General features: G+C 42.8%; 1 protein-coding gene across 1 annotated transcript in view; it reads left to right on the top strand.

Moving 5' to 3' along the window:
* Positions 1–1,471: 1,471 nt before the first annotated feature.
* Positions 1,472–14,981, top strand: part of vbp1 (von Hippel-Lindau binding protein 1) — a 30,234-nt gene continuing 16,724 nt past the window's right edge. Inside the window, exons 1-4 of the mRNA XM_038775352.1 lie at positions 1,472–1,640; positions 12,002–12,126; positions 13,690–13,756; positions 14,773–14,871. Of these exons, the coding sequence (XP_038631280.1) occupies positions 1,557–1,640; positions 12,002–12,126; positions 13,690–13,756; positions 14,773–14,871 (375 nt within the window). The 5' untranslated portion in view covers positions 1,472–1,556. The remainder of the gene's footprint in view (positions 1,641–12,001; positions 12,127–13,689; positions 13,757–14,772; positions 14,872–14,981) is intronic.

Below are 14,981 nucleotides of genomic sequence, written 5' to 3'. Positions count from 1 at the left end.
TCTTAGGAGTCGGTTTGCAGGGCTGAAGGAGCTGGAAGCGAAGTATGGACTGGAGCAGGGAGAAATGTTTAGATACATGCAGGTTCGAGATTTTGCCAGAAAGGGGATACAGAGCTTCCCGGTGGAACCGGCCTCCACATTGCTGGAGGAGGTGCTGACAACAGGGGGACTGGAGAAGGGGGTAGTGTCAGCTGTTTACGGAGCTATTTTGGAAGAGGAGAAGGCACCACTGGAAGGGATCAAAGCAAAGTGGGAGTAAGAGTTAGCAGAGTATATGGAGGAGGTGCTCTGGAGAGTGAATGCCTCCAGCTCTTGCGTGAGGTTGGGGCTGATACAGCTGAAGGTGGTATACAGAGTACACCTCACGAGGGCGAGGATGAGCCGATTCTTTGAAGGAGTAGATGTGTGAACGTTGCGGGAGGGGGCGCTAATCACATTCATGTGTTTTGGTCCTATCCAAAGCTAGAGGGTTACTGGAAGGAGGTTTTTAGGGTAATTTCTAAAGTAGTGCACGTGAAACTGGACCCGGGCCCCCGGGTGGCCATATTCGGGGTGTCGGACCAGCCAGGGTTGGAAACGGGTGCGGAGGCAGATGTTGTAGCCTTCGCCTCGTTGATCGCCCGAAGGCGAATCCTAATGGATGGAGAGCAACCTCTCTACCCTGTGCCCTGGCGTGGCGGGGGGGACTTGTTGGAATTCTTGACTCTTGAGAAGGTTAAGTTTGAACTGAGGGGAAGGATGGAGGTGTTCTACAATTCATGGGCATTATTCATCATGCACTTTCAAGAACTGGATAACATCGAACATTAGTTGGGGAGGGTTGGGGGGAGGGGGGTGGTGTGTGTTGATGGTGACTATGGGTGATTCCTGATTCCTTTTTGTCATTTGATTATATGAACAAGCGGGCTAATGTTTGGGGTTTAGTGGGGGGATGGGATTGTTGTTATTGATATGGGGATTGACATATGTTACTGATTATTGTTTGTTGTTGGTGGGTGTAAATTTGGGAGAAAATGTGAAGAAGGAGAATAAAAAATATTTTAAAAAACGTCACTGGAGAAAATTAAGCACAAGTGTACTTTTTTATAAATTCAGAGTACCCCAACTCATTTTTTACAATTAAGGGGCAATTTAGCATGGCCAGTCCACCTACCCTGCACATATTTGGGTTGTGGGGGTGAAACCCACGCAAACATGGGGAGAATGTGCAAACTCCTCCCAGAGCCAGGATCGAACCTAGTAACTCACCCCCATGAGGCAGTAATGCTAACCACTGTGCCACCGCGCTGCTCACGCACAAGTGTTTTGTCTCTGAAGAGTGATGTCAAATTATAGGCAATGACTATTAGTTAAGTTTATCTCCACAAATTGTTGCGTTTATTGGACGTAATGGACTTTCTGGGCATTGGTTTGCACAAAGAGGGCACCCCTTCACATCTCCCACCCCTCCCACTGATTGACAGCTCAGCCTGCAGAGTGGCTCCAATCAGAGTGGAGCGGGGCGGAACCCGCCCCCGCCGGCGCGCGTCACTCACAGGACGTCAGATTGCCCCAAGATGGCGACCACCAGTGGGAGCGGCGATAGCAACGCGGCTGTGAGTGGCCGCAAACACCTGGGCATTCCCCAGGCGGTGTTCGTGGTAAGAGAGCCCTAGGGCTTGGATTCGAGCGAGCTTGGGGCCATTTCTTCTTCAGGGGGAAGAGCCTGGAGGCTCAGGCCTGCGGGTGCGGGAGTGGCTCTGTCCCCATGGCGACGTGCGGCCGGGAGTTAGTGAGGCGCCGCTCGCCTCTCAAGGTGCTGGATGTTCAGCTGTCACTGATGGCAGGAATACCGCTTTCATCCTTTGCGGACAATTTACCTCTGTGTAAGGGTGGGTTTTGAGCCCGGAGTAAAGCGCAGGCATTGAGCTGTGCAGATCGGCGGGTCCCAGGTTCCATTCCTGGGTCTGGCCTCCTCAATGCTTCCGTTCCGGTGAGCTGGGGAGGGGAAGGATCAGCCGGCCTTAATGTTGACGAGCCAATGACTCCTGCGAGGTTTGTGAGCCCAAGATCAGGCTGTCTATGGTCAAACAATCTGCTACCATTCATCACTCAGACTTACACATTACTCACTTAGCTGAGCCATAAGCAAGAGTCAGCAACTTACCAAAAAAGATAGGGCAGGTGGATTTAAGTATTATGAAGAGGTAGCAAGGTTGTTTGGAAAAATAGGTGTTTTTTTTTAAACGCAGAGGACAAGGAATATCCAAAATAGCAAAACGTAGAATAACTATGTAAAAAGTTTAGTCTTTTCACACCCTGTACTATTGAGATGGTTGAGTGGTGGATGTGGTATTTAATGGAGGGTGCCTGGGACAAGATTTCATGATTTAATATTTTGTGTTTTGGAAGCAATTTGGGCAACCTTTTCCTGAGTCACTCAATGAGTGGCTTTAGGCTTTGTCATGGTGAGGGGAGAGTGACTGCCCTTGAAATCAAGGTGACATTTGATCGAGTATAGCATCAAGGAGCCCGAGCAAAACTGGAGTGAATGGGGATCAGGAGGAAATGTCTCCACTGATTGGAGGCATACCTAACACAATGGAAGATGGTTGGTGGAGATGAATAATCTCAGTCATAAGAACATAGGAATTAGGAGCAGAAGGAGGCAATTCAGCCACACGCCTACCTGTTCCCCAGATTCCTTGAACTGATTTTAAAAATCAGAAATATATCTGTCTCCCTCTTGAGACCATTTAATGATTTGAACTCCACCGCACTAAGGGGCAGTAAATTCGAACACTTATCACCCTCTGCGAGAAGTGCTGCCTCATAATCTCAGTTTTAAGCCTACAGCCTCTCAATCTATATCTGACCCCTCGTTCTAGATTGCCCCACAGGGGGGGAACATTTGGTCTACACAGATCCCATCTCATCCTTCTAAACTCCAGCTAGTAAAAGCCCAAAATTTTTAATCTCCTTATAAGTCATTACATCAACCCCTTCATCCCCAGAATCAATCTGGCGAGCCTCCTCTGAACTGCTTCCAATGCCACCACATCCTTCCTCAAATAAGGGGACCAAAACTGAACACAATACCCCAGATGTGGTTTCACCAACACCTTTAAAATTGCAACAATGCTTCTCTACTTTTATACTCCAGTCCTTTGCAGTCCCAGGACATCACTGCAGGTGATCCTCAGGGTAGTGTCCAAGGTCCAACCATCAGCTGCTTCATCAATGACCTTCCACCATAAGGTCAGAAGTGGGAATGATTGCAAAGTGTTCAGCACCATTTGCGACTCCTCAGATACTGAAACAATCCACGTGCAAATACAGCAAGACCTGAACAGAATTCAGACTTGAGCTGACAAGTGGCAAGTAACATTTGTGCCACACAAGTACCAGGCAATGACTATATCCAACAATCTCCCCTTGACATCCTGCCATCGCTGAATCCCCTACTTTCAACATCCTGGGAGTTACCATTGATCAACTTGATCAACTATATAACTACTCTGGCTACAAGGGCAGGTCTGAGGCTAGTAATCCTGCAGTGAGTGACTCCCCAAAGCCTGTCCATCACCTACAAAGTCAGGAGTGTGATGGCATACTCTCCATTTCTGGAATACACCAAGGCTCCTTTGACAGCACCTTCCACCTGTGACCTCTACCACCTAGAAGGGCAAGGGTGTGGGTCCCTGGGAACACTATAATCTATAAGTGCCCCTCAAGCCATACACCATTCTTACTTGGAACTATATTGCTGTTTCCTCCCTGGGTCAAAATCCTGAAACTTTGTCCCTAATGGTAATGTGGGTGTACCTACACCAGATAGTCTGCAGTGGTTCAAGGTGGCGACTCACTACCAACTACTCCAGATCAATTAAGGATGAGTAATAAAAATGGTAGCCGAGCCAGCGATGCCCACATCCTGTGAAATAATTTTTATAAATTGTATCTATCAACATAATGTACATTCTTACCATTTACATTCATGTAGTGATTTTAATATCAAAATGTTCCAGGGTAGTTCACAGACAGAAATACTGAAGTGAGTTAGGTAGGAGAGCTAATTAGGAGTGAATACCAAAGCTTGCTTGAAATGATAGATTTTGGTACGGTTTCAAAGGTACAGGGAGACATGGAAAGGTGGCGGTGTCGAGTGAGCTGCAAAGGCAGCTGATGGCACTGCAACCAGTGGTGAGGTGAGGGAGAAAAAGATGTCCAAAGGGCAGTGGTGAAGATTGCTGAAGGGTTAAAAGGAAAGCGCACAGATAGATTGGAGCAAGACCATAAATGGATTTGAAAGAGGTAATAATTGGGCACTTGATGTGTTGGGGGCTAGTGAGCCAATAGCACTCTCGACCATTAATGAATGGCATATAGTACATCTGGCTGAGTTTAGGATATGATGCACTAGAGGATCAGAGTCCAGCATGGCTGCATTAGAACATACAAAATAGGAGCAGAAGTCAGCCATGGTCTTATGGCCTTATTTGGCCCATGAGCCTGCTCCACCATTCGATGAGCTCATGGCTGATCTGTTTATATTTCTAATTCCACATTCCCATCTACCGCTGATAACCCTTAACTTACAAGGATCTATCTAACTCCACTTTAAAAATATTCAATTACTTTGCCTCCACTGACTTCTGAGGCAGAGTTCCAAAGTTGCATAACCTGAGAGAAATTTCCCCTCATCTGTCTTAAAAGGGCAACTCCTAATTTTAAAATAGTGCCCCCCTAGTTCTGGACTCACCCACAAGAGCAGACATCCTTCCCCGTCATCTTGTCAATACCATTCAGGATCCTATATACTTCAATCAAGTCACCCCTCACTCTTCTGAACTCTAATCGAAACAAGCTCTGCGGGCAGCACGGTGGCGCAGAGGTTAGCACTGCTTCTTCACGGTGCAGAGGTTAGCACTGCTTCTTCACGGCATTGAGGACCCGGGTTCGATCCCGACCCTGGGTCACTGTCCGTGTTGAGTTTGCATGTTCTCCCCGTGTCTGCGTGGGTCTCACCCAAAGATGTGCAGGGCAGGTGGATTGGCCACACTAAATTGACCCTTAATTGAAAAAAAAAAGAATTGGGTACTCTAAAATTTTTTTTAAAAACAGCTCTGTCTAACTTTTACTCAGAAGACAACCCACTCATTTCAGGTATCAATCTAGTAAACCTATGAACTGCCTCCCAACTAATTTACACCTTTCCTTAAATATGGAGACCAAAATTGCGCGTAGTATTCAAGATGTGGTCTCACCAATGCCCTGTCTGACTGAAGCATAGCATCCTTTTATGTTCCGTTCCTCTCGTAATAAAGGATAGCATTCTATTAGCTTTCTTAATTACTTGCTGTACTTGCATACCAGCTTTTTGTGACTCGTACTAGAACACCTAGATCTCTCTGCACCTCAGAATTCTGCAGCCATTCTCCACTTAAGCAATATCCTGCTTTTTTATTATTCTGCCAGTTCAGAAAGAAATAGATATGTTAAGAGGGTTTCAGCAGAAGGTTGGGGGTGAGTTAGGAGTGCAATGGAGCAATAGTCTGGAAGGGTTTTGTAGTTGGAGCAGATGGGGAGGGGATTGAATTCTGTGTCAATGGAGCAGAAGGTACAGCATGTTCTGAAAACACTGGCTTTCGCCCTATCTTCAATCAGCGGAAATTGTAACTTAGCTATGATATGATGGTAGTCTGGTAGTATGATAGTCTAATGGCAGTTGCAGGAGGCGGTGTCATAGTGGTATTGTCACTGTCCTAGTAATCCAGAGACTCAGGGGAATGCTCTGGTGTCCCAGGTTCAGGTCCCACCACTGCAGATGGTGAAATTTGAATTCAATAAAAATCTGGGATTATAAGTCTAGTAATGACCATGAAACCATTGTCGATTGTTGTAAAAATGCATCTGTTCACTAATGTCCTTTCGGGAAGGAAATCTGCCGTCTTACCTTGGCTGGCCTACATGTGACTCCAGACCCACAGCAATGTGATTGCCTCTTAACAGCCCCTTCAAGGGAAATTTGGGATGGGCAATCAATGCTGGCCCAGTCTGTCGCCCAGGTCCCATGACTTGATATGGGACAAGACTTGAGGTTCAGTAGACTTGAAGAGTGGTAAAGATGGGTGCCATTTGGAACATGGCAAAATTCCTCATTGTCATGGTGGGGGTAGAACTGGGCAGCCCAATATTTCTCAGTCACTGCTCCTGGAAATACTACTTGACATAACATCTTTCTGTAAGCAATGCCACAGAAGATTTGTTAGTATGCAATTAAAAGTACTGAGTAGGCTCTATCTTCCAAAATATATAATTATTCTGTCCAGTATCCAATATATTTATCTTCATTTATCCTGAAAATTGTCAGAACATTGTTACTGTTTGTCACAAAATCTTCTCGAACAGTTCTGAAAGACATTTACGAGGTTTAGGGTAAACTGGATTTCATTCATCCTTAAATTAAGGAATTTAGAAGCCAGTATACGTTCTAAGTAGCTGTCAGTGATACGATACCAAATGTTTAGTAATTATTTTTCCAGTTTGTGCTTTTTGCTACACACCACAAACTCAGTTTACCTGCCCACTATGATTCAATTGTCACTAAGATGGAATAGATGCTTGTATCCCAACGATTCAATCGTTCAATTTTGTCTTTTTGAGTTTATAACACACAATATAGGGACGTGTGTTGAAAAGCAGCAGGCAGACTTCTAATACTGTAGGTATTAAACACAAGTTGACACTTGATTTTACAAAACACATTGTGCTGAAGATCGCAGAGAATAAATCACCTGTGATGATGAATCACAGGTTCTCTATAGCTTCTAACCTTTACAATAACCCACCACCTAAATGCACAGACATGATTAGCTGACAATTTAAAGATTTTGACTGTAACAACAGCAACAACGCACAATTAGTCAGCACTTTTAATCAACAAAGAACATTTTGGCTTAGGATCTTTTGATGGAGAGCAATAACCCATCTGAATCTTCTGTAAGATAAATAATGAATCGAGTGCTGGGGAGAATGGATGAGCAATACCAGAAATACAAATTCAAGCAATGAAATCTATTGTAAAAAAAAAAATTGTTGAGAGCTTAATCATCGGGAATTCTTTCTGTGTCCTAAATTACACCCAAGTCGTGTTCACTCATCATGCATGTGCTTGCTGACATGGTTCTGGCGATATCATGAATGTTAAATTCCCATCCATGTTTTCAAATTCCTCTATGGCTTCACCTGTAAATTCTGCAAACTCTACCAACCTAACCAAAATCTCCGCACTCCAATTTTAACGTCTTGTACATCTCCTTTTTTAAGTGCTACACTATTAGCACCTATGCTTTCAGCTGCCAGGCCCTAAGCTCTGGAATTCCCTGCCTTTACTTCTCCAACATCTCACCTTTTAAAATATTCCTTAAAACCTACCATTTTGACCAAACTTTTTGTCTTCTGTACTGATATCTCAGTTTGTATCTTGCTATCAATTTATTTTTTCAGAATGTTCTTTATTGATTAGAAGTGCTGACTAATTGCGAGTTGTTGCTGTTGTTACAGTCAAAATCTTTAAATTGTCACCTAATCATATCTGTGCATTTTGGTGGTGGGTTATTGTAAAGGTTAAAAACTATAGAGAATCTGTGATTCATCATCACAGGTGATTTATTCTCTGTGATCTTCAGCACAATGTGTTTTGTAAAATCAAGTGTCCACTTGTGTTTAATACCTACAGTATTAGACGTCTGCCTGCTGCTTTTCAACACATGTCCCTATATTGTGTGTTATAAACTCAAAGGGAGAATAAAAGCAATGTAACATTTTTAAATTAATCTGTTATTTTGGTAACCTGTTTTCTAGTCAGCTGGCTGTGAATTGGTCTGTTTTGTGTTGGCAAGCAAACATTTATTTGAGATATAACAATTTTAAATGTATTATGTCACAGGTAAGGCTGTTCTACATGCATAAGGCTTGTCAGTGACTGCTGTCAGGTTACTTGACAGAAAGGGGATTCCAGCTGACCAATCCTGCTCTTGTTCACTGCCCACTCCCAGTGAGGGTTATACTTAGAAAATCATTTTTAAAAATGTTTTTCACATTTTATGTTTCACATTTCAGTTTGTAAGTTAAATTACAAGTTGTATAGCTGCGCATAATACGTAGCAAAAACAACCAAGAAAAAAATTAAAATTACAAAAGAGAAAAAATAGAAAAAGAAAACAGGAACCAACAAAGATCATTATCTATATTTACATACACTTCCTCTGTGGCCATGGTCCCCTTCTGGCCGCTCTGCTGTACTCCCCAGTGTGGCCCGAGCGAGTATTACTTATAAAATCACGATATGATTGGATAGGGCCAATATAATTTTATGAAAGGGCTGAGAAGTTTGACTTAAAAGGAGTGTTGTTCAGGTTAGGCCTGTCTTCATTGGAGTTCAGAAGAATGAGAGGTGATTTTTATTGGAACATATCAGATTCTGAGGGGCCTTGACAGGGTAAATGCTGAAAGGGTGTTCCTCCTTGTTGCTGAATCTAGGACTTGGGGGACACCGTTTCAAAATAAAGGGGGCCTCCCATTTAAGATGGAGATGAGAAATTTCTTCTCGAGTGTTAGAGTTTGGAGTTCTCTTCCCCAGGGGAAGTGGAGGCTGGAGATTGAATATAGTCAAGGATGGGTTACACAGATTTCTGATTGACAAAGGAGCCCAGGATTATAGGGGGTAGGCAGGCGAATGGAGTTAAGGTCACATTAGTTCAGCCAGGATCCTGCTGAATGGCCTATTCCTCCCATTTCTTCTTATGTTGTGAATTGTTTATGCACTTTTTGAGGATGCATCAGTGTGATGAATGGGAGCCGGTGAATGTAATATATTTTAATTTTCAAAAAACACGTAAGAAGCCACCATGTAAGAGCCCATGAGATATATCAGCCTGGGTTAAGGATTTATTAACCAATAGAAAACAGAGATTCGACCCGGAGAGCTGTGGATCGTACAGACCAATTTCCCTTTTAAATGTAGATGCTAAATTACTGGCAAAGATCTTGGCCACCAGAATAGAGGATTGTGTCCCGGAGGTAATAGGTGAGGATCAGAAGGGGTTTGTGAAGGACAGGCACCTGACGTCTAATATTAGACAGCTTCTCAATGTAATAATGATGCCAGCCGAGGGGCGTGAGGCTGAGGTGGTAATAGCCATGGACGCAGAGAAGGCTTTCGACCGGGTGGAGTGGAAGTACCGATGGGATATTTTAGGCAGGTTTGGGTTCAGGCAGGGATTTGTGGACTGGGTCCGGCTGTTGTATCAGGCCCGGTGGTAAATGTGAGAACCAACTGAACCCGGTCAGAATATTTTAATCTCGGGAGAGGGACAAGGCAGGGATGCCCGCTCTCCCCATTACTGTTTGCCCTGGCCATAGAGCCTTTAGCAATGGCCCTTGGGGCATCAAATGCGTGGCGGGGGATAATGAGTGTGGAGCGCAGGGTTTCTCTTTATGCGGGTGACTTGCTGCTTTATGTTACAGACCTGGTGGGGGGAATGACCGGAATCATGGAGGTACTGGGAGAATTTGGGCGATTTTCAGGCTACAAGCTGAATATGGGAAAGAGCGAGATGTTTGTGATCCAGGTGCGGGGACAGGAAAGGAGACTGAGGGAGTTACCTTTTGAAGTCGTGGCGGGGAGTTTCAGATATTTAGGGATTCAAGTGGCTAAAGAGTGGAGGCAGCTCCAGAAGTTAAATCTGGGCAAAGCTGTCGACCAAATGAAAAGGGATTTCCACAGATGGGACATGTTCCCGCTGACGCTAGCGGGAAGAGTTTCTTGCTCTAGCAGCTCCTTTCTTTTAAAACCACTTCTGCTCCACAAATCCATTCACTGGTGGAGTATAGACTTCCTCCACCTTTTTCCTCTAAAACATCCACCCGTTAATCGGGGAAAAGGACCAACAAAATGCCTTGAGGGGGAGCTGTCAAATGTGCAACCACTCACACCATGGCCGCCACCAGAAGTCTGCTTCTTATGCACAAATTACAGAAAGTTAGCATGTAAATACAGCATGTAATTAGGAAAGCAAATGATATGTTAGCTTTTAAAACAAGGGATTAGAGTGTAAGAGTAAAAAAGTTATTATTGTGCATTATAATAATGACCAGTTTTTAAAAATGCTTCATTGACTGGTAAGTACTGTGGGAGATGCTGCACAAATTAAAGCCTTTCTTTTCTTTGTGTTCAGAAGAATGAGAGGTAATTTAATTGAAACATGCAGGATTCTTTAGGAACCTGACAGGGTAGATGTTGGAAGCATGTTTTCACTGGCTGGATAGTCTACAACTAGGAGTCACAGTCTAAGAATTTAGGACTAAATTAGGAGCTTTTTTTCCTCCGGGTTTTGAGCTTTTGGAATGCTGTAACATCTAGAACGGTGGATACTCAATCAGAGATCAACAGATTTTTGAATAAGGGTATCGAGGGATATGGGATAGTGCAGAAAGGTATAGATGTAGTAGAATATCAGTCATGATCTTTTTGAATGTCAGATCAGGCTTGAGGTGCTAAATGATCTCTTTATTTCTTGCGTTCCTATAACTAGAATCAGGAGAGGAAATCCTTGTGCTGAAGTTGATTGCAGATGTCTGCCAAAGTTAACTCGCTCAGTAGGGACAAAGCTGAGAACTTTTCTTTTTTTTTAAGAAATATTTTTATTCTTCTTTTTCACATTTTCTCCCAAATTTGCACCCACCAACAATAAACAATAAGCAGTAACGAATATAATGTAAATTCCCATATCAATAACAAATATCCCATCCTCCCACCAACCCCCAAACAACTGCCCGCATGTCAACATAAACAAATAACAAAAAGGAATCAGGAATCATCCATAGTCACCATTAATACATACAATCCCCCCCCCACCACTAATGTTCAATGTTATCCAATTCTTGAAAGTGCATAATGAATAAAGCCCATGAATTGTAGAACCCCTCCATCCTTCCCCTCAGTTCAAACTTAACCTTCTCAAGAGTCAAGAATTCCAACAGGCCCCCCCCCGCCACGCCAGGGCACAGGGTGGACAGGTTGCTCTCCATTCCAACAGGATCCGCCTTCGGGCGATCAACGAGGCAAAGGCTATAACATCTGCCTCCACACCCGTTTCCAACCCCGGCTGGTCCGACACCCCGAATATGGCTTCCCGAGGGCCCGGGTCCAGTTTCATCTGAGATTACCCTAAAAACCTCCTTCCAGTAATCCTCCAGCTTTGGACAGGACCAAAACATATGAATGTTATTTGCGGGGCTGCTTCATTATCTGTGTCGTCGAGAATGGTGCTGAACATTGTGCAGTCACCTGCAAACATCCCCACTTCTGACCTTATGATGGAAGGGAGGTCATTGATGGAAGCAGCTGAAGATGGTTGGGCCATCAACTTTAGTGTGGTGTGTGAGTGACTTGGAGGGGAAGTATTCCCGTATGTCCGCTGTCCTTGGCCTTCCAGATGGTAGGGGTAGTTGGCTTGGAAGGTGCTGTGAAGGAACCTTTGGCGAGTTACTGCTGTGCATCTTGTAGATGGTACGCACTGCTGCCACTGTATTTCACTGATGGAGGGAATTAATGTCTAAGTAATGAATAAGCAGATTACTTTGACTAGATGATGTAGAGTTTCTTGCTCCATTTGGCAATGCAGCTGCACTCATCCAGGCAAGTGAAGAGTATTCCATCACACTCCTGACTTGTGCCTTGTAGATGGTGGACAGGCATGAGGGAGTCAGGAGGTGGGTTACTCACCGCAGAATTCCCAGCCTCTGATCTGCTCTTGTCACCACAGTATTTATATGGCTGATTCAGTTAAGTTTCTGGTCAATGATAGCCCCTCCACTAGAATGCTGATAGTTTGGGATTCAACACAGTTCAGCTATTCACATTTGGTTCTGTCCCATTTTTCGCTGGTGTGCAAGTGATTTTCATTTTACAAGTCCGTCCCTTAATTTTTTTTTTCTTTAATCATCTGTCTCCCAGGAAGATGTTATTGCATTTATGAAGCAGCCAGGTAACGAGACAGCAGACCTAGTGCTGAGGAGGCTAGACGAGCAATACCAAAAATACAAATTCATGGAACTGAATCTATCGCAAAAGAAAAGAAGGTGAGAGGTTAAATCATCAGAAAGGAAAAATATGCAGACTGTTAGCTAGTTTAGCTGAGTATATTAAATGTACACTGTTCTTAACACACAAAAATGGATTTTCAATTTATATTGTGATTGAGAAAGACACCCAAGTGATCCTGGTGGTCTTTGATTATGCGAGAGAGAAAACCTTCCTGTATCTCTTTGCTGTTTTGCCTTAATTGGATATGTCAAATTTAATTTTCATTCGATGGGATACTACTGTTGGTACTGTTTACTATTGTTTTGACAAATAAATGCTTAAATTACATCTGTTTTTCTCTTAAAATCAAAAACCAGCTGTTTTTCCAAGGACTGAAAACTCACCCTTGCACTAATGCCCGGTGTTCAGAAATTATATGCTACCTGTACACATTATAAGAGAATATACTTGTGCAACAAGTAAGTTTGAACCACTGGCCTGGGTATTTCTTCTAAAATGAGAACAGCACCACCGCCTATTAATTAAAAATATCCAGGCATTGCCTCTGTCAAAGCCAAAGTTACAAACAAACCGTCTAAGATGATTTAATGTTGTATATATTGGGGAAGTGAAACATGGTTTTACAATTTTTCCAACCAGGAATAATCAAAAGATGTTGGGGCCAGGGAATAAAAATACCTTTTCCTATCAGAATCCTGTGCTCGTGCTGTTGGAAATGAATTAAAAACAAAAGACTTAAGTTTTGAAAATGTAGGCATTAGAGGATACTAACAAAAAAAATTGGGTGGGCATGCGTACACTTTCAAATGTAAATAATCCCCACTTTCTTGGTGCAGCCATGGTTGTATTCAAGTGTGGTATAATGCAAAGACTGGAGATCTTTTTTTCTCAAGATTTCTACTTGCCTGGCTGAAGGCCTCCTTGACTAGTGCCATATTTGATCCCCAAAGTGAACTTCCAAACACTTATCCATGCCAACACTAAGACCACCTATTTTCACCTCCGTAATGCCACCTAATTGACCCTGCCTTCTCTGCTGCCGAAACCCTCACCTATATTTTTCCTATCTCTAGACTTGACTATTCCAACACACTCCTTGCAACTTTCCATGTCCTACTATCTCTAAACTTGAGGTCATCCAAAGGGGTGTGGCCCAATGTCCGTACTCACCAAGTCCCATTTACGCATTATCACTGTCCTTGCTGACCTGCATTGGCTCCAAATTCTTCCATGACCTCATCACTCCATACTTCTGTAATCTCCTCTAGCCCCACAACCCTCCAAGATATCTGTACTTCTCCCACTCTGGCCTCTTGAGCATCCCAATTTTAATTGTTTTATAATTCATTCAGCTGTCTCAGCTCTAGGCATTAGAATTCACTCCCTAAACCTCTCTGCTTTCTAACCAAGATTATCTGCTTAATATTTTTTATGTGGCTTATTATCATGTTTTATTTTCTAATGCTGCTGTGAGGTACCTTGTATATTTTATTACATTAAAGGCACTATGTAGATAAAAGTTGTTGCTCTGTGTCAAGCAGTTATTCTTTTTATCAGCAGCATCATTTATATTTGCCATCTTTTCTTTCCTCTCCTAGGCTAAAAAGTCAAATCCCGGAAATTAAACAAACGTTAGAAATTTTAAAACACATGCAGAAGAAAAAGGTAAAATTCACTAAATCTTCATGTAAAGTTGGCTGATGGTCAATTATTTTTCCCACTGTTCTTAAATGTTTTTTCTGATTAGGGCACTTGCTCACTCAAATAGGTTTTTAGTTTGTTTTAGGCTAAGGGTCTGGAGATAAAGAATTTTCAGGATGTGCCTGAAGAGAAGAATATTTCAAAAATATTGCATTAAGATTTTTTTCTGCTTGTTCTGGAGTTGGCCAATGATCTGTGCCTCACCTCTCTGTCACCTCTTTGAAACTGGTTATTGAGGTGTAAGTGTGGAGCACAGGTGGAAGAAAATTTGTCTCACGTACTAATGCCAAATCTTTCTATGATGCTATTTTCCCATGGTCTTCTATAGTCCTTTATTTCAACTCTATTTTTCCTTTAGCAGTTAGTATTCACCACCTATTTCCTCTCGCACAATATTCCTTGCTTTAACCATTGTGCATAAATATATTTCTCTTAACTTCGGTTTTAATTTTCTTTGCGACAATTTTTAGTTGGAATCCCTTGTTATTGGCTCCCCACCCACAAAAAATCATCTTTTCCCATTAAAACCATGCCTCAAAAGCAAATCATATAAAGAAAGAACATAAGTGAACTCAGCACTGACTTGAGAAGTACAGCACTTCCGACCGATCTCCAATCAAGCAATATCCATTAGCTTGAATCTTTGTTTATTGTTCATCAACCAACTTGCTATCATAATAATAATAATCGCTTATTGTCACAAGTAGGCTTCAATGAAGTTACTGTGAAAAGCCCCTAGTCGCCACATTCCGGCGCCTGTTTGGGGAGGCCGGTACAGGAATTGAATCCGCGCTGCTGCCTTGTTCTGCATTACAAGCCAGCTGTTTAGCCCTCTGTGCTAAACCTGCCCCTGCTATATTTATTTTTCATAACTTTTAAGTGTCAAATTGCACTGCTGTAACAGAAATGAGGAACACAGATAATGCTTGGGTTATTCAATAATAATGCAGCTCAACATCCATCTGATTTTTGTTTTAAAGGATTCCACAAATCCAATGGAGACGTTATTTCTGCTCGCAGATAACTTGTATGCTAAAGCATCCATCACTCCGACAGATAAAGTGTGCTTATGGTTGGGGGTAAGTTCAGAGCCCGGTTTCTCATTTGTACAGCATTTTCCTGCTACATTTTTGCAGAAATACATTAGGGGAACAAAACCTGCAGGATCATTATCAGAAATAACACTTCT

The sequence above is a fragment of the Scyliorhinus canicula genome, chromosome 17 (assembly GCF_902713615.1).
Source record: "Scyliorhinus canicula chromosome 17, sScyCan1.1, whole genome shotgun sequence".
Classification (NCBI taxonomy): Eukaryota; Metazoa; Chordata; class Chondrichthyes; order Carcharhiniformes; family Scyliorhinidae; genus Scyliorhinus; species Scyliorhinus canicula.
This window is presented reverse-complemented; position numbering and strand designations above follow the sequence as displayed.